General features: G+C 47.4%; 2 protein-coding genes across 2 annotated transcripts; both read right to left on the reverse strand.

The window, feature by feature from the left end:
* Positions 1-258: 258 nt before the first annotated feature.
* On the reverse strand, positions 259-9,933 carry thbs4b (thrombospondin 4b). Its single transcript, XM_076162071.1, has 22 exons — positions 9,622-9,933; positions 7,241-7,438; positions 6,619-6,869; positions 6,423-6,525; positions 6,147-6,229; positions 5,980-6,031; positions 5,641-5,792; positions 4,757-4,894; positions 4,237-4,314; positions 3,998-4,150; positions 3,804-3,908; positions 3,608-3,715; positions 3,231-3,390; positions 2,678-2,796; positions 2,510-2,562; positions 2,203-2,396; positions 1,899-2,077; positions 1,740-1,788; positions 1,457-1,653; positions 1,188-1,360; positions 965-1,104; positions 259-882 (listed from the first exon to the last, which is right to left on the reverse strand). Exons 1-22 carry the CDS (start codon positions 9,698-9,700, stop codon positions 824-826), a joined length of 2,823 nt encoding a protein of 940 aa, XP_076018186.1. The 5' UTR covers positions 9,701-9,933; the 3' UTR covers positions 259-823.
* A 5,595-nt stretch (positions 9,934-15,528) lies between these two features.
* On the reverse strand, positions 15,529-21,550 carry LOC143009959 (uncharacterized). The gene is given in 5 exon segments (XM_076162062.1): positions 15,529-16,142; positions 17,733-17,811; positions 18,213-18,365; positions 19,970-20,123; positions 21,508-21,550. Coding segments are annotated over 4 exon segments (399 nt in total). The 3' UTR covers positions 15,529-16,142; positions 17,733-17,762.
* Positions 21,551-27,970: the final 6,420 nt, after the last annotated feature.

The following is a 27,970-nucleotide window of genomic DNA, read 5'->3' on the forward strand; positions in this document are numbered from 1 at the left end:
ACTAATCAGGATGTGGGGGATCTTTGCTGTTTTTCACTCTCAGGTTGTGTTTGTGTTTGAATATAATATGTTCATGAAATGCTGGAGTAAACTTTATCAAGCATCTCTCTGTATTCATAATACTTGCAAACTATCTGGAGTCCAGACTTTGATACTCATATTCTGTATCTATAGATCCAGAGCATAGGAGACTTGATATTGATTCATTATATTCTTTCAAGTGACTTTTAATTCAACATCCACACGTATTTTCATATTTTAAAGCTCTTTATTTGGCCAGATTCATGACTACATAGATAGAAAATATGAGATCTCCTGGGTCACTTTTTAGGTTCACACCAGTGTAAAGAAGAGAAAACTCCTTCAGGTTCATTCAGTCAACCAATGAAGTATAAAAGAACCTTTCCGACATTCTATAACCACGAAATGATCAAAATATTAGAAACACAGATATGAACTTGCAGCAGGTTATGCTGGTACTGGTCTTGAAGTAGAATCGGCCTTCTTTACCTTCCATCCAGTTTCAAAAGTATGATTATAAGGTTTGGTTGCACGTTATATTGCCCTGTTTCTTACGTCACATCACATCGTGCAGGTCTGAGCGTATCAATAACACCGTGTCAGACCTGAGAACGTGCACGTACAGTACAAAGTTTGTGATCATATATGCACATGGAATTATACACATCACACAGAAATCAGACGGACACACTGTCTCGTGTACCAGTTAGACACACACATACACACACTCTCTCACACAAACACACACACACTCTCAGACGCAAGCTGTTGAAGTCTGATGTCAATATTCTTTGTTTGGACCTTAGAGCGAGTCAACACCGTGCTGAGTGCTGAACTCCTGGAAGTCCACAGGGATGGTGTCTGTGGAAAGAACAGAGGGATATTCAGGACACCCGCAAACTGACTGAGAATGAAGTAACTCCACGTCCGCCCTGCCTCTTACCGTTACAGCGGTATTTTAAATTGGACCAGATGATGTTTTCCTGGGAGAAGCAGAAGACGCCCAGTCGTCCTCCTCTCATGGTCGTGTCGATGGTAACGCCTGAGTCGGCAACCAACTCGGTTCCCTCATAAAAGCGAGCCCTGAAAGGAACAATATCCACTTTTATTCCGTCCTTTCCCTGATATCTTCCATAACCAAAGACCTGAGGGACAGCTTGTCTCACCTGATGTATCCAACCTGTGGACGGTGCTGCAGGTACCAGCGGTAGGACACCTTGTCCTTCCAGCCCACGTTCCTCGGGTCCTTCCACAGCAGACGCACCTGATCATTGGTGTCTCCGGTGTGCCACAGGGAGTTCCTCAGGTGCTCTCCAGGTCCTGATCGAGACTTGACAGCCTTGAAAAGCAGAAGAGACAAGAAGGCACAAGAGGGGAGTTATTGAAATGAACGCACAAGAAGGAAGAAGTCAATATGTTGACGCCGTGCTCTCACCTTGAGCTGGATGCCCGGCTCAGCCACGGCTCGGAACGGCGTCGCCTGCCAGTAGGTCTGTTCTGTCTGCTTCCACATCACCACGTAGAAGGAGGACGAGTCCTGGTAGCCGAAGATGAAGCCAGCATAGTCATCGTCAGTCACTGTGTTCACGTGAAACGTCCCCTCAAAGTCCACGCCGCTGAAAGCAGTGTAACCTGGGAAACACAACGCATCAGTGAGGTCAGGCAGTAGATTTCAGTGATTGATTGACTGTTGAATGGAGTGAGAGGACTTGTCTCACCAACAGCCAGGCCTGGATCGCTATTCATGGTTTGGACAATTTCCATTCCCTGTGTGTGTGTGAGCCAGAGAGACAGAGATGGAGAGACGTTAGGTGTGAATGTTTTCCACCAAACTGATGAAATTCAGAACAAGAGATCCCACACACAAATCATTTCACCTGATTCAAAACGACCCAGTTAGGATCAATCTGAGCGTCGCCCTCCGGGTCCAGCACCACCGTCTGGTAGGCCCGGAAGTCCGTCAAGGTGACCTCAGCGTTCTCGGGGCAGTTGTCAATCCTGTCAATCACTTTGTCTTGGTCAAAATCTGACTCGCAAATGTCTCCGACGCCGTCGTCTGTGAGGGAGGAGGAAGAGAAGCCATCAGTGAGAGTGAGCTGCCATCCCATACGCCGCAAAGGGCCAAATATGCTATTTCCTAAGATGGCTGCGGCTGATGTTCTAAGTGAGACCAGGACTCACTGTTGTCGTCGGTCTGGTCAGGGTTGGGCACCAGTCTGCAGTTGTCCGGTCCTGGCGGGATGTTGTCGGGGATTCCGTCGTTATCGTCATCATCGTCACACTCGTCACCCAGGCCGTCTTTGTCCGTATCAAGCTGGGAGCTGTTGATCACCAGCGGGCAATTATCCTTGGTGTCCTGGTGACCGTCGCCATCCCTACAGGAGGAGAACCAGGAAGTAGAAACACGTAAGAACCCTAATATGTGCCTCTGTTAGACAATTTAATCATATAAATGAGGGCAGAAATGAGGAACTGAAGAGTATTTGACCTGTCTTGGTTGGTGTCACACGAGTCTCCAACCAGGTCATTATCTATATCCGACTGAAACCAAGAGCGGAGAAGAGATCAATCAAACAACATGTCCTTCTATCCACACGCTGGGTCTGATCTGTACACGTGTTTGACGCTCCGTGCGGTCAGGAACCCCGGGGCTGACCTGATTTGGGTTTGGGATGTCTGGACAGCTGTCACAGGCGTCTCCCACTCCGTCCCCGTCCCGGTCTGACTGGTCCCGGTTCTGCACGCGCTGGCAGTTGTCCAGGAAGTTCTTGAGACCTGTTCAATCCGTCCACCAAGAGTTTGGATTCATGTTGTACGAAGAGAGAGGTTAAATTTCCCCACATCATCATGCAGCCGTACTAGAATGTTGTTTATCGCTTCACCACTAGGGGGCACAGTTGCACTTCCTATACATGTGGCAGCTTTCTCTTATTTATTGTAGGGAGGCGGCAGCATAAAGGTCAAGTAGCGGTGATGGAGCAAAGGGCTGACATCGGCGCTGTGGGGTTTGAGGTGTAATCATAGCAGAGCAGAAGATACACAGTTTCACATTTCTGCACCGTGTGTGTGTGTGTGTGTGTGTGTGTGTGAGTCTGAGGATTCAATTAAGCGTTTGTGTGTGTTTGTTTGTATGCTGTATACTGTGGTGGGAAGGCAGAGTATGACGTCGGCGTTGATGTAACACAAGCGTTTCATCGCTCTCTCCGTACCGTCGTTGTCCATGTCGTCATCGCAGTCGTCCCCTTTGCCGTCACCGTCGGTGTCCCTCTGGTCCAGGTTGTCCACGGTGCGGCAGTTATCGCAGGCGTCTCCGTGGCTGTCCTTGTCGCTGTTCCTCTGGTCCACATTGGGCTTCAGCCAGCAGTTGTCCTGTAGGGAACACAAAAGGATCATTCATGTGTGTATGTGTGTGTGTGTGTGTGTGTGTGTGTGTGTGTGTGTGTGTGTGTGTATGTGTGTATATTTGTGCATTTATTGCCTTTGTCCAAGCAGATGTGTGTGTGTGTGTGCGTCTTCGTATTTGCATGCCCCTTCTCTTTCTGCAAGGCCACAGATTTGCATATGACAACCACACACATCCACTCACCTGCTCGTTCAGAATACCGTCGCCATCTGCGTCATTGTCACAGGCGTCTCCATCGCCGTCCTTGTCCGCATCCTCTTGGCCAGAGTTTGGAACGAAGATGCAGTTATCCTGTCAACGGATTTAATGAGTCCATTTAAAAGGAGGACAAAAAGTGTATCAATCCCAGCCCAGTTGCAATGATTGGGGCCTTTATTACCTTTTTACAGCTCGGATCCTTGCATCGGAGTTTCTCATCCGGGTATCCATCGATATCTGTGTCCTTCCCGCACAGGTATCCGTTACCGGCCCAGCCGATGCCGCACTGACGAGGGAACAGGGAACTCTTCAAAACTGGGACAACAAGATGTGCAGATATGGGAGGCGGAGTGTGTTAGCGGGGCGGACTCCTACCTGACAAGAGATGGACCCGTCCCTCTCCGCGTGGCACTGTGCGTTGACGTCACAGGGGTTTGTCAGGCGGTTCCCGCAGCTCACCTCTGGCTTACAGCCCTGCACCTGATCTCCGTCGAAGCCTGTTTTGCAGCCGCCGCAGTGGTAAGAGCCCTGTGTCACAGTGAAGACGCCTTGTGAGCTTTGTGTGGATTCCAGGAGGAGGGAAATGGAATGAGATCCAGAGAGTTCAGTCTTACCATGGAATTGTGACAGATGGAGTTTGCAGCACATCCTCCATTGTTGGGTCCTTTGCACTCATCAACGTCATCGCAAACCTAAATCATTCAGTACGACATTTTTAGTCAGCTGTGGAAATGTGTGTGAGTGCATTCCCTCTGAGATCCTGCTGGAGGAGCTCATGTTCAATACTCAATATGCCTCTTTATGAAATATTAGTATCAAATAAGGTGAAACATTAGGTCACCAGCCGATGAAGAGCAATTAGATTATGGGGATGATAGTGACACCATGTGGCCATTTATGATCACTTCACATTTTGCTTATATTCAGTAAAGTAGAGTAGAAGCAAAATGTATGTCTATGAAATAATTCATCATTCAATTATTCAACAATTACTTAACAATTCTCATTCAAATGCATCATTTAAAACAATTTTAATTTGCCCAGTAGGCGGCGCTCCAACAGCAGGAGAAGTTGAAAGGGCCAAATCACGTCCTCCCAAAAAACCCCAGTCCCTTATTTGATCGTCTTCTTTACCTGTTTGTTGGTCTGAGCAAACAAAACGCCGACGCCCTCCAACGCCAGACCGTCGTACCCCAGCGGACAGGCGTCACAACGGAAGCCCGGGACAGTGTTCACACACTTCACTCCGGGGAAGCAGGGGTTAAACTGGCACTGCAGAGAGGAGCACAGGAGCTCAAGCTGTTCAAGCTGCTAAATGCTGCTAGATCTGTAGCTCTTTTGGATTTGATGACAGAGAATGCAAAGTCTTTAAAAAGGGATCTTTGCAAACGTGTTAAGACACACACACACACGGCTACACACACATTCCTGTACCTACCTACTACAACATCCAATCTCCAAACCCCATTTAGAGTTTTGTCTGCAGGGAAGCTCGATTTGTGTGTGGAATTTGGATGAATTATATCCAGACAGGACAAATCCACAAGAATGAGCCACAGGGCCACAAGTACTTCATGAAGATTACAAACATGTTGTGCACATCATCCACCTTCCCCTTGTGTTATATGGCTATGGGATATGCTGTGTTTATTATTTTCAATTGGAAAATTGGATAAAGATGCTTGGCTGACAGATAAATCAGAGCGTCTGGCTGTTATAAAGCTCCTCATTAGCATGCGGCAGCTCACGGGCTCCCCTCAGTGAATCTTTCTGATTTGTAACCGAGGCAAAGGTGGATTTAATGAGCGACATTCTTTAGTTAAATTGCATTTGGATTCAAAATCAGATCACACACACATGCTGTGTTTTGGCAATGGGGTCCCTGAATTAATCCTAATACAAATCAAAGTTCCAATCCTGAAATGATCCACCAGAAAGGCCTCACTTTGTAGATATGTCCTCACACACACACACACACACACACACACACGCACACATACACACACACACGGCCATACCTCGTCCACATCATCACAGCTGAATCCATCCCCGGTGTATCCATCGGGGCAGGGTCCACACTCAACACCGTCTGCCGTCGCCATACACATGTCGTCACGGAAACAGACGCCCGAGGTGCACTTTGGTTTGATCACCTCAGTTCCACCCAGACCTTGAACCAACCAGGGAAGCAGACTTGTTAAACAACCCCCGAACACACCTCGTAACATCACACACACACACACACACACACACACACACACACACACACACACACACACACACACACACACACACACACACACACACACACACACACACACACACACACCTGTGGCCACGCGCTCAGATTTACGTACCGCATGCCTGACACTCCGAAATGGTGTTTCTGAGGAATGAGGTCTCTTTGACCTGTACAGGGTCAAACATAGAGAAGGTGACAGGCATTTAGGGAGGCTGTCTGGGAGGTCAGAGGTCAGGAGGCCGGGATTGAAGCGTCCTCAGGGGGAATGTTAGAGGTAGTTACCTGCTGAATGAGGACGTCCTTCAGCTCGTTTATCACCTTTGTTAACTCCAGCATTTGATTGGACAGCTGCTTGGTGTTGACCCCTGAGAGAAAGGGACACGTTAGTTTGTGAAGCCAGCTCGTGTTGTTTGGGGGGGAGGGGTGTGTGTGTTTGCAAAGGCTGCTCTGTAACTCGGGCAAACACAGACTGTTGTATTCATCATCAGTGCCATTGTTTTCCTTGGAAACATTTGACTTTTTTTGTCAGGCATTTCTCTCCAGAGGAAATCATCTCACCCAGTGTTTGCACAGAGTCTCTTTGTTGGGAATGGCAGTTTTGCAGGGAAGCCACATTCTCAAACGAGTCCCCGACCACCAGCTTGAGCTCCTCTAAACTGTCCTATTAGAAGAGCGACAGGTTGACGTGATGCATAGGCATGTTGGGGTGGGAACGTATTCCTCATGGTGCGGTAGGTAAAGCCTGATAGATCACCTGCTCTCTTGGCTGCATGGTGTTCAGCTCCACCATGCCGTAGCCCGCAGGCAACCCTTGGAATGCCGCGGGAAGATCCCGGATCGTCTCCACCAGCCTGCAGTCCAGATGCAACTCCACCCCGCCTGGCCCCTGCTGCTGCATCCCCTTCAGGTGGAACAACAGCCGGTGGACCTGGCCGTCTGCCAGCGCCAGGTTGTTGAAGGTTACCGAGCTCATCCTCCTGTCACTCCGCAAGTACCGCAACACGGCTATGTGAGGACAGAGAGAGAGGGAGGGAGGGAGGGAGGGAGGCCAATGAGAGGGGTTCCAAAGTAGAGAGAGAAGGGGATAACAGGGAGGAATGGAGAGAACGTGTGGGCAGGAAGAGAAGGGGTGCAATGATGAAACACTATACTGTATATAACTGTGGTGAAGGAACATGAATCGTATTGATTTGAGGGGGAAAATATGGATCAGCATCAGAGATTGTTACTGAGAAAAGAGCCATCCAAAGTTTGTTTTGATCCCCGAATAAAATCAACAAACCAAACTGGGCTCGACTCTTAGTGAGTTTATCCTCAAAGCGTATCGATTTGTTCTACCTGTGCACCGTGCCAGCGTCTGGCTAGCGCTCTCATACCTCTGTTGAGCTTCCCCATCACGGTGAACTCAAAGTACTTGCTGTTGTCCCTAGGGTTGTACAGGCCGAACACGGTGGTTCCGGTCTTGGGCTGCAGCTTGAAGGAGGTCAGGATGAAAGCCTCGTTCACCCCTTGCTCTGCCAGACCTCCCTGCAGCAGATCCGGCAGGCAATCGGGCGATGTGAGCAGATCGTACACTGTGGGAGCGGAAAGGTAGCAGTGAGAGATTACATGTGACTTTACAAACAAGATGGTGACCATGGTCCTCCGATACACACATTCTTCTATCTACCCGGTGCTGATTCATTTTCCTTTTAATAAAATGACTGGATGAGCCATTTGTAGAAAGTCCAATGAATCCCAAGTCCACCATCTGTCCACTCTCTGAATGCAGCAGTATCCTAAGAGCAGCCTGCTGTAGTGAAAGAGCAAAATGGCTCCCAAATGCTGGCAGAAATTGGCAGTTGTCAGCCAAGATTGTAAAGCGTGATCCCAGAAGAGATGTGTGTGTGTGCGCGTGTGTGTGTGTGTGTTTTCTTTCTTTTATCTGTCTGCTCTGCCTTCTGTTTCCTCCAGCACTCAGTCTATTTCAGCACAGCAGGGGGTCAAACACGGGGACCTTCCAAACCTGTGCAGCTAAATGCAACTGGGACGCAGACGATACTGCAGACTATATTTAAGCATTACACAAGCACGTCTCTGCGTGTGTGTGTGTGTGTGTGTGACTCCAAAACTCCAAATATTAGCCTTGTAGTCTAGCAGTCTTTATTTTCTTGTCATCCTTTGACTCTAACACTCCAAATGTGATGGTACCGTTCATAACTCTCCTCTCAGACTTCTTTATGGGGGTCAGGGTCGTCTTACACCAGAGATCCCTGAGAAAGAGTCATTGCACCTCCTGATTAACCTCAGACGTCAAGCTTTATGAAACTATTTCAGCTGAGAGACATAAAGCACCGACACGTAAAGCTGTCACGTCTTCACATCGACACAGGCTCCCAATTATTGGTCAGCTAACAAACGCCTGCACTTTAACATTCAGGTAGAGAGAGAGAGAGAGAGAGAGAGAGAGAGAGAGACAGAGAGAGAGAGAGAGAGAGAGAGAGAGAGAGAGAGAGAGAGAGAGAGAGAGAGAGAGAAAGTATTCGCGAAACATCCCTCATTTGCATATTCCTCTCTGCTATTAAAGCGAGCGATGACATCGTGTTTCTGATATGAGGTCATTATCTAGAGAATACGGCGCTCTAGGATGATTTTCAGGCTATTGCCGGTGACAAAGAGAAAGAGATTTGAAAGAGTGAGATATGAAAGTGAGCGACCTCAGCACCTGGCCAAATGATCTTTTGGGGCATTAATATTGATCAGTAACCCCGGTAACCCTCTTTAGACGCTGTGGGACAGTAAAACTGCACTTACTGCAACTGTAAATGTGTCTCCTCTCTCCGCCTTCTACCTCCGGTCACACATAGAAGTTATTTTCAGCCAAGTGATAGATGATAAACTCTATTAATCTGGACTTCTGTTTGTTTGAACACGCCGCTATTGCCAAAGATTGCCCGGGATGAATGGGTGCACGGACACGACGCCATCAATCACCAGGATGAATGGTGAGTAGCTGACAAAGTATGAATACCAATAATATCCAAACGTCACCTATGCAGCTCCAGTTTGTGTGCGACCTTGGGACGAATCTGCACGTGTGTGTGAGTGTGAGTGTGTCAGTGAGGGTGTGTGTGACGTATATTTCAAACGTCAAGCTCAGACAGCGTTGCCTGATTATTCCCATGTGTGAGTCAGCTGTGACTTTATTTAAATGAAAAGAGGCAGGAAGGCCGCCGAGTCTCTAATCAGGCCCGTCTGTCTGAGGAGCGACCAGAACATAAGATTCTGTTTAATCTCCGCAAAAAATGATCACCTTCATCCCCTTGCTTCATCTTCTGCCCCCTGCTCACTCACATCCATATTTATACGTCCATTCCCTGAGATAAATTAGGTTTTATTGTTACTTTAACATCCGCTGCCATGTCCAATTCTTTTTTCCGAGGTCTGCATATGGCTTTCTGCTCTATCCATTATGCATTGAGCTCATACATAATGGCTTTAATACCCAACCTGAGAGGCTGAAGATGGTTTCTGATAGTCTGACAGGTTCCCCGGAATAAAATCACAGCCAGGTTGTCAGAAAAATGCAACGTTGAACTTAATTCTCTGACATCTAAGTACCAGAAGACTCCAGCAGAAACAGCTTTTTCATTTATGGACATTTTCATCATCTTCAGCACCGAGCAGACACGTTGTAATTTGTCATCTACATCTATAATTCAGTCTGTAAAGTAAGATACATTCAAATGAAAATGAAACCACTTAAAGTCACACTCACCCAAAGCCTGGGCTTCCACATGCCGGCACAGTGTGAACAGCAGCTGCAAGGCCAGGATCAGACGTGTCCACACACCCATTTTGTCCCGGATCAGTGTCTCTATAGTGTCACAGTTGCGGTCGTCCTCACGTCTGAGCTCGCTGTTGAGTTTTTGCCGTCCTTGTTTGAGTCAAAGGTGTGTTTAGGCTGCCATGGCGATGCCTAATAGCGGCTGTTGGAATTGGTGTGTTTGTTCTGTGTGTGTGTGTGTGTGTGTGTGTGTGTGTGTGTGTGAGAGAGAGAAAAGCAGGAGTCTCACTGAGGGAGGAGCATCAGGGCCAGAAGCTTCTTTTAAAACCTTCCTCAGACGGCCCCATGCAGAGAAGGAGTGACCTGGAGAAACCGTACTGCATTGGCTCCTACTGGCTGCTACCGATTCCCACAGGCTCTTACACAACTTTACTATGCATATACGGCTCCTAATACACTCTAAGAACTAAAGTTTGGTCCTGTGAAGGCTCTGTACTCGCTGCATTTCCCACCTTTGCCGGTCAATCTTATATTTTATTAGTTGGACGCGGCTTTTGGAACACAGAGAGATTCTTTGAGATGCGACACCTTTGCCGTCAGGAAATGAGCCCTCCGTCCTGGAGCCCTTAACAAGCCCCGTTAACCGGCCAGCACAGCTTCACACACACTGGCTCACGTGGCCTCCAGGTTGTCAGCATGTCTGGCACCACGCGACCAGATGAAGAGCAATAGAGTTTGTCCCCCCCCCGTCCCCCCCGTCCCCCCCACACCTCCTTTTATGGATTGTTGCATCCCATTTCAGTCACTGAGGGTTAAGTTGTGGTTTATGGACTTATAATATAGATTTTCACGCGCTTGTTTGCATTTACAGTTCAATTTGTGTTACTTTTACTGAAACCAGGCCATTTTAGGTACTGGCTCTTTAAAGATCCCCCTCCTAAAAGCTGTCTGTGCTCTGATCCGCTGGCCGGAACAGGCCGACCAACCACGCCCCTCTTACCTCATGGGTGTGTCTAACCAGGTGTGTGAGGGGACAAATAGGGGACATAGACAGATAGATGGACATATTCATCTTTGTCATCGTTTTCCTTTATTTTAACTTAAACACTTTGGTAGTTGAAATAAATAGTTGGAAGATGATGTCAGCCACCGATATGTACAGAATAGATAGCAAGCAACTCCTAATGAGTCATAGTTTCCATGTCTTCATGTGCCTCAGGTGTTCCTTCTGGTGTGTGTGTGGCTGGAGTCTCTGAGGGTGGCTGATATGGACTTCATCCAAACCTGGAGTCAATGACAGGACAGCACACCCACAGTTTAATCTGTTCTGTGAAGGCGGCCGGGGCCCGACAGACCTCCAGAGTCTGTGACCACATCAGTTTTCTGGAGACCCCAGGCTGGGTCACGTCATGATGCGGTGGATGAGGTCAGACAGTGAACACACAAGTTGGCACTGAAAGATAAAACCAAAGCCCATGTGTGGACGACACCGTCCCCTATGTGAATGCAGGATACTGGTATGACAGAAGGTTACCGCTCTCAGCTTTTACGACCTGAACTCAACTTCTCTAAATGGTGCCATTTGTTTAGTACCAGACATTGAAGATTGCTGCTGTAACCGCAATGACAAAATGAGTGTGTGAGCATTAAGTAGCACACCAACCGACCTGTAATCGTGGTTTTGTGCAGCATACCTAAAATGCACCGTAAGGTCTGTGTGTGTGTGTGTTCGTGCTCTCAGAGGAGCTGCAACAATTACCAAAACCTCTGAGCCGAAAAAGAGGAAAACAAGTCAAAAGTAAAAGTGTGAATAAGCCTCAGTTCATTCAGAATGTGAAGTGTTTGTTCAATTCTTCCCGATTGCATTTTAGGGGTTTGACATCTTCTAACTGCTTATATGTGTGTACATTATGTACTATACACAGTTTATTACTCACGTTGTCCTGAGTCTGTTGTTGGTTCTATTGTTTATTAGCAGCATTGCTCAAAGTTATGAACTCAATATGCAATGTTCTGGACTAATCCACATGCAAACTACTTCACATTGACACATTCTCATCATCATCCTTTGTTGATGCAGTGAATGGCCATAGACTTAACAGTCTGGCCATAACAGCAAACCACAGCTGAAGGTGACCTAGGGTTTCATTATCCTGACGAGTGTGCAGCCTGTAACTATCCTCGCCACCGTTTTACCTGGTGAAGCTCGAACATAAAGGCAGCCGGGTTCAAGACTGTCAGAGGAGACGGGTGGTTTCATCCAAAACAGCCAATTCATTCAAATCTGCAGCATCTATCTGAAAGCCTCGTCCCTGTCTGGGGGGGGGGAGGACTCACTCTAAACCCCCAAATTACAGCATTAAATGGGGGTTTAGAGTTTGTTTGAGACTCTCAGCAGTAAGAGTCTTAAATGAACTCTTACTGCTGAGTCACATGCTTCATCAATGGGAACCACATCCTGAGGAAACCATAGTTAGTCTGCAAACTCTTGATCTGAACCTGTGCGTCATGGTGGAGAAAGCCGACACAAACCAGACATATGTTCTAAGCTGAAATGCAACTTTTTTATTCATTTTATTTGGAGGTGAATCAAGCCTGGCTGCCGTTGTGTTCCTTGGCCAGACCTTCAGCGTGACCGAAACCAACAAACCTGATGCAAATATGTGCTAGTTTAGCCTTAAATGTGAGTTCAGCTATAAATCTGGAACATTATTGAAGAAATTGAGGGACTTTCCAATAAGACAAATGCGAAATGGCTTAAATAAATCCTTTATTAAACGCTTTGTAGATCAATAAGCAATTAATGGGAGCAGATTCTGGGTTTCCAAGTGAAACCTCTATTTGGCAAGTTTGAATCCGAGCTGTAGCGACCCCAAAGTCTGAATCCAGCTCGGACCAGCTCGGGCCTCTCTGTGTGTTCTTGCGCACACCGTGTCTCCGTGAGTCTGAGGGTCTCCTCTGGGTGCTCTGGGTGCTCTGGGTGCTCTGATTTCAAAGACATGCAGCTTATGTGAAATGGAAACTAAAAAAAGGCCCAAAAGCATGAATGAGAGCGATATTGAGTTCGAAGTCTTCCTTTAAAAAGGCATCAGGCTTTATAATGAAGTCTACAAAAAATTGACAGTTTTCCAATATTTCCTGACCTAATAACCTGAAAACTCCTTTTCCATGATAAAACTCTTAATTATGACTTCTATTCCCTTTTAAAAGGTATATAGCTCAAAATCTAACCTTGCTCTCCTTCAGTGGTTCTTAATCTTGGTCCGCAATGTCCACGCCGCTGCACATTTTCCATTTCAGGGGTCAATCAACAGCTGAGAAGCACCGGTTATTGATCCAGTGAACACATCTGATTTAGTTCAATCAGGCATGGATGGAGAGCAAGGGGGGGGGGGGGCGAATGTGCGGCGCCGCGCTGGCCGAGGACCAGGATTGAGAACCGCTGCGTTTAGGAATTCATCAAGTAAAAGCTCGCAGGAAACGGTGAGAGTGTTGCAATATTCTTGCAAATTCCATCTACCTGAGCGAATCCCCCACCCTCACATCTTCCTTGAAATCGCTCTAAAACCGCTCCGCTTGGCGGCGCGTAACGTAACCTGAATGTTTTTCTTGGGAAGAGAAAAAAAAAAGCTATATGGCGATTACGCAAGAAGATTGATGGTAGGTGCACTAAGGCATTCTGAGAGCAGCCTCGGCCTGACCGGGGGAACGTATCGCTTCTAAAAACAACAAGTGCGGTTTCAGTGTCTCGCCTGGTTCCTCTGTATGAGGCAGCTCGGAGGTCGCAGTGATGGCTTTCACATATGCGGCGACTCGGAGTTCATTCTCAGACTGTAGCGTCGACAGGACTCGGCTGTTGACAGCTGGTGTTGCGTGAAAGGAAGAGTCACACTTCCAGCGCCTCAACCTACACCTCCACCTCACCACGCTGCTGTAAATCATCGCACAGATCCCTGCACAACCCTTTCCCACACACACACACACTTTTCCCTATTTTTTTGGGCTCCTTCTCGCCCGTCCTGCCATTCGCTCCCTCCCGGATCTGTAAATTCACACAACGCTCACGTAACCACGGCCACGTTAAACGCGTAGCAGATGTCAAATTATATACGGGCCCGACATGTCTGCGGAGGATTATTTGGGTCAAACAAGTACTTGAGGATGTGAGGAGGAAACACACCTACGTTACGCCGAGCGGATTGTTTACATAGCATGAACAGCCCTGCTTTGTGCTCCTTTGAGTCTTATTCCAGGTGCTCTCATTAATCCTCCTGGCACATTGAGAGGTGCATGTCTGGGCGAGAAAGATCTATCGCACACTGGGTCATTTGTTCGCACAAAGTTCATTCAGCTCTACGCGTTCGACGGTGTCACCGTGCGGAGATTGACTCCCGGCAAAGGAGGGAAGAGGGAAAAGAGGGACAGCACATGGAAGCCATTATTGCCCTTTCCTGGGGTGTAATCTGGCACAGCAGACGCAAGATGACATGCACGTGTTAGGGGACCAACAGGGAGGAAAGAAAGGAAACACCTCCACCAAAATTATCCTCACACACACACACACACACACACACACACACACACAGGAGCTTCTTTTCGCTCGGCATGTTCCACCTTGAAGCCTTGTCAGACGTGTGGATGATCCGTTGAGCGAGAATGAAAAATGCAGGCAGCTGTTGACAAGGTTCTGTCTTTGGAAATGTCAGTCAAGGGAACATTTGCCGTTTTCACAAATTCCTCTGCGCTCACTGAACGTCAAAGTGGCGATACTTTAATTGACAACTTAAAGGGGGAAATAAAATCAGAAAAATAGACTAGTTTGTTTTTCCGTGCAGAAGAAGGAACGTGAACTTGTTGAGATGTGTTTCTGCCCCCGTGTAGGAGTGTGTGTGTGTGTGTGGGTGTACTTATTTGCTAAGCTGTGAGCCATTATGTTTCTAATTGGAGAGTGGGAGTTTGTCGTTCTGTTCTGCCATATTGTTGCCTCGTCTTCCTTGCGGTAAGTGACTCATGCGGAGGAAACGGGATGTGATCCGCATGTGATCCCGTGAAGCTTCTCGTCATGGAAGATGGACAAAAAGCACCACAGTAGAGACCTTCTGTGGATGCTGAAGCACGGGCCATATGCAAATATTAAAATAATTCCTTTTTGTTACGTCCGGAACGCTTTGAAACCGGACTCTGGCTATTTCCTGTGCAGCAGTATAGGAGCAGAGGGATAACGCGTTTCCCAGGGAGACAGATGTCCAATCTCTGAAGTGCACTCACTTCAGGAAATGAATAGATTTCTCCCACATTGTCTCAGCCTCGGTCTGCTCTACCTTCAGCATTCACAAGTGGACTATACGCACACACACACACACACACACACACACACACACACACACACACACACACACACACACTCATATCTCTGTACACCACATGTATCAGAAGGGCCACTAGTTTATTTTTACACTCGGAAATCTCAGTTGACCAAGGTGAGTAATGTCCCCTTTCTGAGAGAACATTACAGGGTTGATGAATCTTAACACGCCCCCCCGCCATGAAGGAACAAGGTTCACAGCAAAAGTGTCTACTACACGTGTGGGAGAACGTGGTGATTTACAACGCCGGGTCCCACCTGTGACTGTTGCCTCGAGCTGATGATGAAACGCTGTGGACAGAAGGAGATATAAAACCTACCAACTTACCATGGAATAACACCGTTTCCCCTCAACTGCTGTGTGTCTTTTATAGCGACCTAACCACTGGGTGGGGGGCAGCGAAGAATGTCCATACATGAGGACAACAGGTTAAGCACAAAGATGTATAAAGGGTAGAGAAGGAAAAATGTACTGTCCACAAACGAGGACGTGGGGTCTCAGGAGGTTAAAGTGCTGTGTAGAATAAAAATAAATAAATTGAACGCACATCTTGAAATTACCCGTCAACAGAAACACTAACAATATCAAATGATCACATCAAAGGGGATTCTGAATCCGTGCCCGAGTGTTACCTTGGTATTAGGGAATGGAATTGCAATTTCACTGCACTCTTGGCCTGCGGAATAAAGATCAATCCTGGATTAAGGGTCTAATCTTCTCCTGAAATCTACAGCGGTAATGAAAGAGGATATCTTAAGGGTCTGCGTCTTAAGGAATCAGCATTAGTTTCTATCCCTGTTCGATATTTCGGTATGGACAACAAACTGGACTGGACTAAGAACGCTGAGGCAGTGTGCAAGAAAGGCCAGAGCCGACTCTACTAGGGTGTTCTACCAGTCTGCGGTAGCCAGTGCCATCTTCTTTGCTGTGGTGTGCTGGGGCAGTAGGGCGAGGTCATATGGCATCTGAGGCCTTTTTGGGTGATCCTTATCTCCCACACACCGTTGGAAGAAACTTTTGCACTGTTAAAGAAGTAAGAAAGTCCAAAACATTTCCAGCAGGATCTGGATTCTTCTCTTTTTGGATGGAGCCCAAGACTGCCCACCAAATTCCACGTAAACCAGTGTGCAGCTTTTCGAGTAATCCCTGTTTAATGAACCAGAAATGGAAAAACCCAACATGGATGACAACATAACCTCCCAAATGAGTCAATAACAATCAAACTAAGCCAGATAATGAATGTGTAAACACGTGTAGCGATAATCTACTAACAAAAGTTGAGAAAGTGATGCCAGAACACGTCGTCGGTGTGTTGCATGCAAGCGTGTGAATGGAAACCAGGTGTTCTGCTGCTCTCGCTGTTGTTGCATTGTCAGCTGGGTGTGCGTCTTGAGGAAGCTTAACGAGCTCAGCAGGACGCCTCACATCAAACACCCCGCTAATGGCCGATAAACTCATTGAGCTCGGACGAACAAATGGGCACGCTGGCTCCGGAGGAAAAACCTTCGTGGAGCTCTGCCTCTCCCTCCTCGCGTCCAGGTCGGCTATTTTCATGACACGTTAAGAGGAAACGGGGCTCAGTTTTTACGGCAAAGCAATAAAACGTCAAATCCCTGAATGGTCAGAGCAGCAGCTTGTTAAAGACGAAACAGAGGGGAGGGGGGGATGGACGGAGGGAGGGAGGCTTTACGTGAGGTGACGGATGACAAAGGCAGATGGAAGGAGACAGCCGGTGTGATGTCATTACATTTGTGCAGGAGAGCCGGTGAGACCAGCGGGGACGAGTCATCGCTGGCAGAGGCCGAGTCTGCTTATAAAACAACACACACGGGGGGAAACTGTAGACCCGAGGAGCCATCAGGTGAAATCAAGGCGGGGATTTGCAGTGATTTGCCTCGCATGGAAAAGGCGTCTAAATCTCAAACAGATGCGGCGGTTTATTATGCAGTACACAGTAGGTTGTAAAACGTCTCTCCAAGTTTCATGACGGAATACAGAGAATCTCCAGACAAGCATAGCAGAAACAGGAGGGGGAGAAGAAGAATATATGGTGCACGTACGCTGTAAATTAGAGGCCAGCTGACATCAGCAGAAGCGCTCTCTGCTTTGCTGGCTGCAACAAACGTGTGCAGAATGAATGTGTGTCAGGGTTTGAATGAAGCTGGACACCGAACAGGCAAATGAACACGTGTAATGGGGGGATGGTTGTCTGTGTCAAAGGTCATAGATTGTACTTGTTTCACAGACTTCTATGAACGTTACAAACTAAAACTGAGACTGAGACTCATTCAGTCTTACAAGTCTGTCAAAGGTCGAACAAAGACTCATTATGTTCCTCATGTCCCCCAACTGTGTTCATCTCCTCCTTTCAACCGCTTTTTATTGATCTTTGTTGGCCGAAATGCTTCCAATCCTTTTTTTTCTTCCACATCCATCTTTTCTCTCTCTCTCTTTCTATGATTACGCTCCAGCTGGTGGAGATCAGCGTTAGTCTGCGGGAGAGTAAAAGTGACCTCAGTCTGAGTCATCGGTCAGCATGCAGCCTCTCTCCCCAGGGGGGAGGGGGGGGGGGGGAGAGATGGATGGCCTATGACATCGACTGACATGCTGCTGCCCTCCGGACCGACACACGGAGACACGAAGGCGCAGACAGAGGGACTTAGGGTCCTATACGCATTTGCCCCCCTTGAATAGGAGAGACGGGGTGAGTTAGTGCAGCGGAGAGGGCGAACTCACTGGCCAGGCTGCACAGCAAACGGGCCCTGGTCACAGCGCGCTGGCTGTGGAGGCGGCTAATCGCTTTCCGATGTAGATCCTAAGAAACGAGGGAGAGAGAGCGTTGGTTAGTTAATAAAGCAATTTTTCTCAATTAGGTGCAGCGGTGTTTTAATGCATTTAAAGGGCTCATTATTTTTCAAACGTTTTGCTGGCAAAATACAGGAATTGATCTGTGTTCACTCTGGCCTTCACTTGGTTTTCATTTTTCACAATGTATTCTCTTCATATTAAGTGAGTGAAGCTTTTACTGCAGGCTGTGTTAAGATGAAGAACACATTCCTCTGTGTCCTCACACTAATCTGGGTTGCTTTTCATGGAGATTGATCAAACCTGAAAACAGAACAAGCAACACACATGCTGCAGAAATGGAATCACACAAAACACCAAGAAGTCTGTTTGTGTGTGTTTGCATGTGTGTGTGTGTGTGTGAGTGTTTGCATGTGTCTCACCCTGTGTGTCAGCATGTGTGAAGCCAGCAGCGAGGGAATGAGGATGAGGAGAAAGTCGGAGGAGAAGATTCCTCTCTTCATCACCCCCGTCTTCCTCACGCTGAGGGAGCCCCGCTGCTAAGGGTGCTGAAACACAAACTCACTGGAGGTGGAGCGAGAGACAGAGAGAGAGAGAGAGAGAGAGAGAGAGAGAGAGAGAGAGAGAGAGAGAAAGAGAAAGAGAGAGAGAGAGAGAGACCACCAATACCAATGGATCAATTTGCAACAACCTAAAATAAAAGCTTAAATTGAAACTAGAAAGGGAGAAAGAATGCAAATGTAAAATAAATAAACATGTGTTACGTTGGTTGCATGTTCTCAGTCCCACACACACTCAGTGTCCACAACACAAGGAAGAGACTCAAATGAGGCTCAACAAAAGGAAAAGAAGAGGAAGGAGGACAGAGGAAAATGATGGCAACGTGGGCGACGTTTGTAAATTGGAGAAATGAATTCATATCATATTCATTCTTAATCCTGAACTGAAATTATGGCTGGAAATTAACAACACAAATGACTTTTATTTTGAAGATCGTGGGTGAGTTGTGATCTTTACCAATTGAGCTGTTGAGAACCTCACACACACACAAACACACGTGGAATTTTGGCTTAGTAAAATATAGAAAGGAGGCAGAAAACTGTGGAAATGGACAAAGAACAAAGACCTGACGCTGGTAAACGTAAATGTAGGTCAAACTTTCTGGCCGCTAACATGCAGTTTTTCATTTGGAGGTATTTGGGCCGAGCGGGAGAAGAAGCGCAGGTGGAACTCATCTCGGATACTTTTGGACTTTTGGACTTCTTTTTCGGACCGGTGGGTGTGTAAGGCTGCTCACTTACTGCGCATGCGCCCGAAAACATGGCCGATGTTTTTGAGGAAAGTTTGAAGGAAGCGTGCCGTTCAAAGACGTCCAATGTGCAAGAACTCCTGGAGGGAAAATGTCCAGAGTTTGAGAAAGGACAGTTTGTGGCGGCGTAAGTGGAAATATTGAAGAGACTGATTTGTGAAGGTAACAAAGAAGCAGAAACAAGTGGGCTTATTTTTTTTTTTAAAAAAGACTTCCGCTAGTAACTGGACAGTAATTATATCTTTTTTTTTTTTGCATTGTGGCGTTTGAGGTGTTTGGCATGTTTCGTATTTTGCATACGGTTTGGCAAAGTTAAAATTATTGCTGTGCTTTGCATCAACTGCGCATGTGTGGAACGCGGTGTCCGCAGCTGTCCGTGAACGCGTCCTCTCGGGAATCTGCTCCAGCCGTCAGAGCAGCTGAGGTGAGGTTGATGAGTTTTGTACCTCTGCTGCTGAAACCTTCATTATCAGCAAAAGCTAAACATGTTTCTGCTGAGTTGACATGAGTTTATGTTTATTTTGAACAACCTTTATTTATTAATGCACGGTAGATCGTATTCAGAGTTAAAAGTTTGGCTACAAGTGACTTTGTTCATTCTGACTGTTATCATATTTGGTCATTAATCACATGTGAGTGTTGTGAATAAATACCTGTATAAAGACACAATCATCTGTCCTGCTTACTAGAGGTTTGAGACACACACACACACACACACACACACGGATTTAGTTTCAAGATCCTGGCAGATCAAAACAAAAACAACCGCACAGATCTAAACTCATTACCATTCAAACAACATACACCCACCCACTCACACACATACACAAACACACACTGGTACTCTTTGCATCATTACCTGTCTTTATTTCTGTCACACTCCAGCTGTGCCTCCTTCAGGATCCTCTCCAGCTCCCCCTGCAGGGCAGAAGAGGCACTCTCCTCCTCCGGCCCTGTGGCGCTCTGCCTGCGGCTCACTGCTGCCATCAGCTCCTCCAGCTCCACCCAGGAGCCTGGAGACGAGACACAGGGAGGAGCAGGTGGAGGTGAAGAAGATTCAGACACATGAAGCAGCCACCGGTGAGTCTTTCTATTGTAACTCACACAGAGACTGTCAACACAACTGCAGGTTCAGAGGGTAAATAAATAGGAACAGACACACACACACACACAAACACACACACACACACACACACACACACACACGAGCCAGCGGGGGAGGGCTGGCAGGAGTGTGTGTTCGCTTATGTAAGACTTTATTTCTGTTAGAGATTAGCCATCACCCTCTCCCTCTCTCCTTGTTCCCCTCCTCCTCCTCTTTCCTCCCTATCTTCTCCTGTTAGACGCTATTTACAGACATACACACCTCACCTCCCTACTACGTAACCAGGCTCTCCAGTTTGTCCTTTACACACTGCTTTATAATCTTATAAACAGAGACAGAGTGGGCAGGCAGGGCTGGAGCCGGTAAACTGTGCCGTTGCCCCAGATTCCAGTGTGAGGGTTATGACATAACAACCGCAGTGCTGCCTGCAAACCACTGTGTATCCACTTTAAACACACAATACATCATAACTGCATACAAAGGGTTTGATGGTGGTTTGACCGATATGAAGCACAGATTTGATGGCATTACCTCACATGAAGGCTTTCACAGAGTTTACAAAATCATCCAATCTGACACAGCATGAGGCTTAAACACAAATGCAAAAATATACACACTATGACGCCAAACGCAATGCTGACTAACACATTCCCAATATGTCAACTCTGTGTAAAGTCGCCATAGAGGTTCTTTATAATGTAGGACCGGAAAATGTCATTAAACTGTACAATTAAAGTCAGTGTAGCGTGTGGGTAAATGTCAGAACTATACATTTCCACTTTCTTCATACTCTCCTCCTCCGCCGTCGCCGCAGTTTTATTGTGCCAGGCCCAGTGCACAACATCCATACGCCTCAGGAAAGCTCCACAACTTAATGGGTTTACAGAAATACAAACAGGTGAGTTATGGAATCCGTTTACACAATGACAGCCAACACAACAACAACAACAACAACAACAAAACTGATTTCCTCTCTGATATTTGGCCATGTTAGAGGATGTAAACATGAGCGATCGGGTCAATGATGACGTGAGAATTAACATGAGGAAGCGTAATTACAATGGAAAATGGGTTTTACGCACTTCAGGGTGATTATTATAATCTGAGGAGTGAGGAGGGAAGGAAACCATCCAGGAGACGGAAGGACTAATAAATGCCATAACTTTCCATTACGTGTGTGTGTGTGTGTGTGTGTGTGTGTGTGTGTGTGTGTGTGTGTGTGTGTGTGTGTGTGTGTGTGTGTGTGTGTGTGTGTGTGTGTGTGTGTGTGTGTGCGTGCGTGTGTCACCTACCATACAGGCCGTCCTCTGGTGTGTGTGAGGCAGATAGAGACATGCCGAGGGTGTGTGTGTTGGTTGGGGGAGGGGATGCAGGGAGCCTGGAGAGGATGCTGACACTGACTGAGGAGGACAAGCAGGTGAATCTGGCTTTGCTTAGACCCTGTGTACTGTTTCTCTGTCGTTCTTTATGTTGTTTTTAGACTGGAGGACAGCAGGAGCCACCTCTGAGCTAATCTGACACCCTCCATACCTCTCTCCCTCTCTCTCTCTCTCCTGCCCCCGCCCCCTCCTCCCCCCTGTGTCAGGAGGGGATGAGGTAAACAGAAGAGCTCAGCAGGTGAAATGCCACAGCATCAGGAAGCGTGAACTTAACGGCAGGTGTTCGTCTGTCGCTAAATGCTTTGTGAAGGTGACTTTAAGCAACCTTTTAAAGTGACTCCAAACGGCATGGGATCAAATACTCTTCTGGTTCTGATTGACTGGGGCGAGAGGGAACGACAGTTAATTCAATTCTGGGGGAGAAAGTACATACACGTTATAAGAAGTCTTCCTCTAAGGCTCCCTGCTGATCGTGTTTCATCCCCACGTTTCCTCCCCTGCTCACTTTCCATGCTTTCAAAGTCGCTTTCACAGTTCGCGGCCGAGTTCTAAAACGTCGTTAATGAACTGGGAGGGGATGTGAGGGATTTGACGCGACAACCCACGAGCAACACAACTCTAAAGGTGTTCATGAGAAATCTAATCGCAAAAAAAAAAGTCTATCGGTGGATGTTTGATGTTGTTAATGTGCCATATCAGCTTGTGTGTGCTGCTGTCTGCAGTATTCAGCCTAGACAACAACATAGTACAGCTCCTGAATGCTTCCACTGCCATAATCGAGTACAGAATGTCCCTGTTTACTTCATTAATACGCTCGCTCCACTACAAGCTTCTGGAGCTGCATTGGAGTACTTGGCACAACTATTGTTTTTGTTTTTGCTGCTGTTCTGTTTTGTACTGAAGCATTTGTTTTTTTTTTTAGCCCAGCCTGAAACTAATAACGTCACCTATTCAACGACAGCTCCCCCCCCCCAGGTAAAGACTCATCTCTAGGGAAACCACTGGAAATGCTCAGAATGACAAAAGGACGAGAGGCCGGTGTGTGTTTGCCGGAAAAATAGAGAAAGTTGATGGAAGATTTGCGTGCAAAACAATTTCCATCCGTCAGGCAAAGTCGAAAACCAACCAGTTTACTGTCGTGTTGTACTCGATTACATTTGTCATGGCATTACATCATACATTATGCGTTGTGAATGTCTTTAAAAGGGTGTGTGTGTGTGTGTGTGTGTGCGCGCGGGTGTGCGTGTTTGCTGTTATTAGTGTTAATCCTATTTGTTCACGTGTGTGTGTGTGGCACCAGCTGACATACTTTGGAGCCAAGCAGTCAAACAAACTGATGTTCACTTCAGATGGATGGTTGTCGTCTGCAGCGTGACAGTGAACAGATGGTCACCTTGGTGGGAAGGTAACAGTAAGGGTTAAAGGAGATAGCTGTTTATCTCACGCCCTAGCGGAGTATCTTCAAGGTACTCAAGGTTAAAGTTATTGCCAAAATCCAGCAAATATTAAAAGCTCTCTATTTTTAATCCTTGGATAGCTGCAGAAGCATAAACTGCGGCGACAACTGTGACTTCAAAACATGGAATGAAAGCGACTCAGACGTGCCAAAGTGCGTTGGGGATGTTTGTGGTTTCTGTGTTTCTCTTGAATGTCGTCCCATCCTCAGCTATTTAACCCTTCTCTCAGCTGCTCATTGATCATTTAGTGTAACCCATTGTATTGCACTTGCAAGAGGCAAATTTTTAAGACAGAATCAGATTTGGATTGTGTGTGGTAACGCAATCCTGACTAACATTAAGAGCAACATCGCCATCTGGTGGAGAAATCTTCCAAAAAACATTTAAATCCTCAGGAAATCTGTATTCTGTCTTAATTTAAACTGTCACAGGCTAAACTGCGGCGCGCTGATTGTACAACTGATTTACGGCGTCCGCGCTTTGTTTAATCACTTCTTTAAATTTTACCCCATTGTAGACATGGAGATCGGGCATTAAGATTGACGCAATGTTTTGTTCTGGTTCACAGCCCCGGCCAGGAGCCTCTCTACCTTCACGCTCCATCTCCTCCTCCATTTATTACACAGCCAAACTGCATTTTCTCCCCTGACCTTCAGCCTTGTTTGGAGACGAGAGGACAGTCGCACAGAGCCGTTATTCGGCCCAGAAACAAAGCCCAAAAAAAGTTCCCTCATCCATCAAAGTAACTAAAGATCTTTGACAATGTCCCGAGCCGAGTCTAGATCAAAGAGAGAGATGCCAGCTGCTCTCTGCGTCCATCCATCATGCTTTAAAACCCAGATAGCAAAATAATAAAACCTTTTCAGGTAATGGCCGTGGTTAGATCCCGGTATAAGGTGCGGGATCTAACCCCCCCCCCCCCCCCCCCCCCCCCCCCCTGTTATTGTATTAGGCTGTGATTGATGACTTGATCTTAATGTGCATTACAGAATCTGCTTAAAATTCACATTTTTGATGCCAGGCGAGACACAAGAGGCTGATTAATGAGCAGCAATGGAATTCGGTGGCGTTCCTTTGGAAGCTCTGGGGGCGCCGGGAAAACGCGCTGATTGGCAAAACGCAGGGAGCCGGGGTTAGTTTGATAATTACACTTTAACGAAGATCACAGAGAGAGAGAGAGAGAGAGAGAGATCTATCTATCTATCTATCTATCTATCTATCTATCCTTCCTTCCTCAGTTTGACCTCCTTTCCTTTTCCTCCACTGGTCCATCTGCCGCTACTTCAGTGAGAGCGCGCAGTCTCCAACGGCAACAAACTCCTCCAAATTGCACGCCGTGCCTCCAAACAGCAGTTGCCTCTCTTGCCGTCAGCGTCCCATATGTTGAAATCATGGCAGTGGTGAAAAGCAGAGCTCTGGTGAGGAAACTCAGCCAGTCAATGATTGAGTCGGTCATCAGTCAGTCAGTCTGTCATCAAGACATGAAACAACATTTGCTCAACGTTTGTTTGATCACTCATAGGGGTCAATGTGGGTCTGGTCCTGTTTTGGCGGCGTTTCATCTTAGGTCTGCTCCATCTCTCAGCTCCATGCCCCTCGCTGAACCCTTAAGCGTGTCAAAGCAGAACATGGGAGGAGCACAGGAATGTTAAGGGATGTCAGATGAAACAGGAGCAGATAAGTGGAAAAGATGGGATGAGACGTCTCTGGCCTGAAGGCATTTAGGTGTGGACTTTATCTCTCCGTCTCCTCTGTGGTACCAGGCAGCCTCAGGTGACAGCAGCCAGCACGGGCGCCACGGTGCTGATGTGCTCTACTAACAAGAGAAGAAGAGGAGGAATGAAATCCATTTGTTGAAGTCATTGCAGCTGGAGAAAGGAAATCGGTGTGAGGAGCAAACGGCGACAAAACTCTGGCTTTGTGCTTTGATTCGTACGCAGAGAGGATTTAGACGTGAATGTAACGTGTGTGTGTGTCTCAGGTGTGGAGGGGGGAAAGCGCCCAGATCTTTGCCTCACAGGGTTTTCTGCTCCATGTGTCTCTATTATGCTGCTGGTCACGGCTCTCCTCCTCTCCTCCTCTCCTCCTCTCCTCCTCTCCTCCTCTGCTCATATGGGAGATAGCTGTAGAATAACCCCACCTGTCTGTTTCTCTGTCCCCCTCTCGCTCTCTCTTTGACCTTTTCCCCCTCCCTCTCCAGCTGACCTTGGTGTCCCGTCACCAGCCCCCCCCTCCCCCCACCCCCCCTTATCCCACCTCACACCACAGGCTGTCAGCCCTCTCAGTCGCCCCACACCGCTCCTTTCCACCCCACCGTGACTTTGCCTGCCCGCTCCCTCCTCATCTCCTCCTCGCCCCACCCCCCCACATCACTTTACTACTTCATCTCTCTCTCTCTCTCTCTCTCTCTCCCCCCCACCCCCCCCCCCCACCTCGGTCTCTGCAGCTGTACATACTCTGCTTTTTAATTAGACAGGGCTCTCGAGCTCCACCTCCCCATGCCTTCTCTCTCTCTCTCTCTCTCTCTCTCTCTCTCTCTCGCTCTCTCTCTCCCTCCATCCTACACTCCTCCCCCTATCTCCCTCAGCACCTCTTGCTTACAAGGAGACGGGGCTTGCATGGCGACACCGAGAGGAAGAGGGGAGGTCAGATGAAGAGACGCAGAAAGATAGGGGGAGCGAGGAAAAAAGAGCAAGACAGGGAGAAGTAAGAGGAGCATCTGAAGGGATAACTGCCTGTTTGCTCACTCTGTCTTGCTCTCCCCCTCCCATCCGTTCACTTTCACTCACAGCGCAAATGCACTCTCTCTTTCTCCCCCTCTCCCTCTCCTCTCTCTCTGCCTCATACACACTCATGCAGCCAGCGAGGTAGGCACGCTGACACTCAGAGAGCTTTGAAGGGTAAAGACCAAAAACCAAAACAGGTTCCCATGTGGTGGCATGAATCCGCAAAGAAGACAGTGAGATAGAAGACAAGACGAGCTAAAGAGAGGAGAGGAGGTGAGGGGGGAGAGCAGGGAGCAGATGGACTCTACACAGAGGAAGAGGAAACGGTGTGAGGCTCACCAAGCATCAGGAGCACAGAGGTGGGAATAGAAGACATGAGGATGGAAGAATGGGAAGAGGCATGAAGAAATAGCAGAAGAGGAGAAGAAGAAGAAGAAGAGGTGCCAGCGTATGTGGGGAAGAGGAAGAGACATGTGGTATGTGTGTGACTTGGTTTTGTGTCCTGACAGGAGAGAGTAGAGAAATCTCCACATCAGCCTGCTGTCAGTATCACCATAGCGATAATCAAGTGAGAGAGCGAGAGAGAGAGAGAGAGAGATCGATGCTCAGCGGAGATTTCAAAGCAAGAGCTGTGTTTGTTTTTGTGCAGTGGACATAATCCATGATTGTCCTTTACTCACTGTCTTGTTTTGGCTCCGTGTCGTCCTGCTGATTTGTGCAGTGGCAACATAAACAGTGTGTGTGTCCTTGCATGCGTGCACACACGTGCGTGCATAGATGTTGTTTATGTGGCAGTTGTATGCGTGTAGCTGCGAGCGCCTGTGCCCCGGAGCGTGTGTGTGCGTGCGTGTGTGCGTCTTTGTGTGTGAAATGGGATTGTGTGTGTGTGTGTGTGTGTGTGTGTTGTGTTGTGTTGTGGATACTGGGATTTGCTTAACTGCAGGTGTGGGGGTTATATTGTGAGATTGTGCAGCTTTATGAGAAGCTTTAAAGAGTGAAGAGCTTAGATTGCTGTGTGAGCGATGCAGCTTTGCAGATTCCAGCCGTGTGCTTTCAGCGCAGATTTGGCGTTTGCAAAATTGTGCACGGGGGCGTACACACACAGAAAGTTTGAGGAGGAGGAGGAAGAGGAGCAGGCGCAGAGTGAGGGAATACCATTTGGGTATGTGTGCATGCATGTGTGTGTGTGTGTGTGTGTGTGTGGTGTGCTGTGCCTACACAAGTCATTCAGCAAAGTGTTAGATAATTCATGCAAATCAACAATGTGAATATGTGAAGTTCTCCTTTCTGTCGCTCAATCTCACACACACACACACACACACACACACACACATGCGTGCACTGACACACACATTTCCTCTGTGGAGAAATGCTACGCTGGTTATCCTGTGTGCCATCACACTCCTCCTCCTCCTCCTCTTGTCCCTCTCTCACCTTTCCTCCCTTTGATTTTGATCTCATCATAGCGGCTATATGGAGATTTCTTCTTCTTCTTCTTCTTCTTCTTCCCAAAAAAATGTTTTCCATGTTTCATCTCTGGCACCCAGCTACCAGTGTTTAAACCAGTTCCTCCCATTTCCTTCTTTCCCTCTCTGTTTTCCCAGCAAGAAGTTACACACACACACACACACACCCACACACACACACACACACACACACACACACACACACACACACACACACACGTAGGTATTGACTCAGATTTATTGCCCAATTCTGCTCCGTGTCCAGGTGTCTGGTGGGACTGACAGAGGCTTTATGGAGGTGACACACCGTGATGCGCTCTCAGGACATTGGTTTGGACAGGGATGTAGCATCAAAGGACGAGAGTAACTGGACGTGTCACCTGCTGCTGCTGCTGTGTTCTGATGCTGAGACGCTTAATGAGAGAGGGAGAGAGAGAGAGAGGGAGAGAGAGAGAGAGAGAATTCTGCAAGCAAGCAGCCTGGAATTTGCTTACAGTTGTGCACTAATCACAGCCCACTGGCCTACAGTCAGTATATGTAGGGCTGTTATATTAGGGAGAGGATGTCGGTCAATAAGAGGACAGATGGAGCAAAGCATCCCAGATTCTCAAACTCTAAAAGTTAGGTGTGTGTGTGTGTGTGTGAGACTTAAGACTGCAGATTCAAGAATGACACAGAGTCGGTGCGGAGAAAGAAACAGGATTTCTGTAAAAAGATGTGAATTCTG

The sequence above is a fragment of the Genypterus blacodes genome, unplaced genomic scaffold (assembly GCF_046128005.1).
Source record: "Genypterus blacodes isolate CSIRO-AG114 ecotype Tasmania unplaced genomic scaffold, CSIRO-AGI_Gbla_v1 ptg000119l_1, whole genome shotgun sequence".
NCBI classification, from domain to species: domain Eukaryota; kingdom Metazoa; phylum Chordata; class Actinopteri; order Ophidiiformes; family Ophidiidae; genus Genypterus; species Genypterus blacodes.

What these genes read in the sequence shown, in the direction of transcription:
- thbs4b (XM_076162071.1), bottom strand. Translation starts at nt 9,700, where the DNA reads ATGGGTGTGTGGACACGTCTGATCCTGGCCTTGCAGCTGCTGTTCACA. An exon ending in AGGACGTCCTCATTCAGCAG is followed by an intron (nt 6,032 to 6,146) that starts GTAACTACCTCT and finishes GACCCTGTACAG; the next exon opens with GTCAAAGAGACCTCATTCCT. An exon ending in AGGATCCGAGCTGTAAAAAG is followed by an intron (nt 3,716 to 3,803) that starts GTAATAAAGGCC and finishes ATCCGTTGACAG; the next exon opens with GATAACTGCATCTTCGTTCC.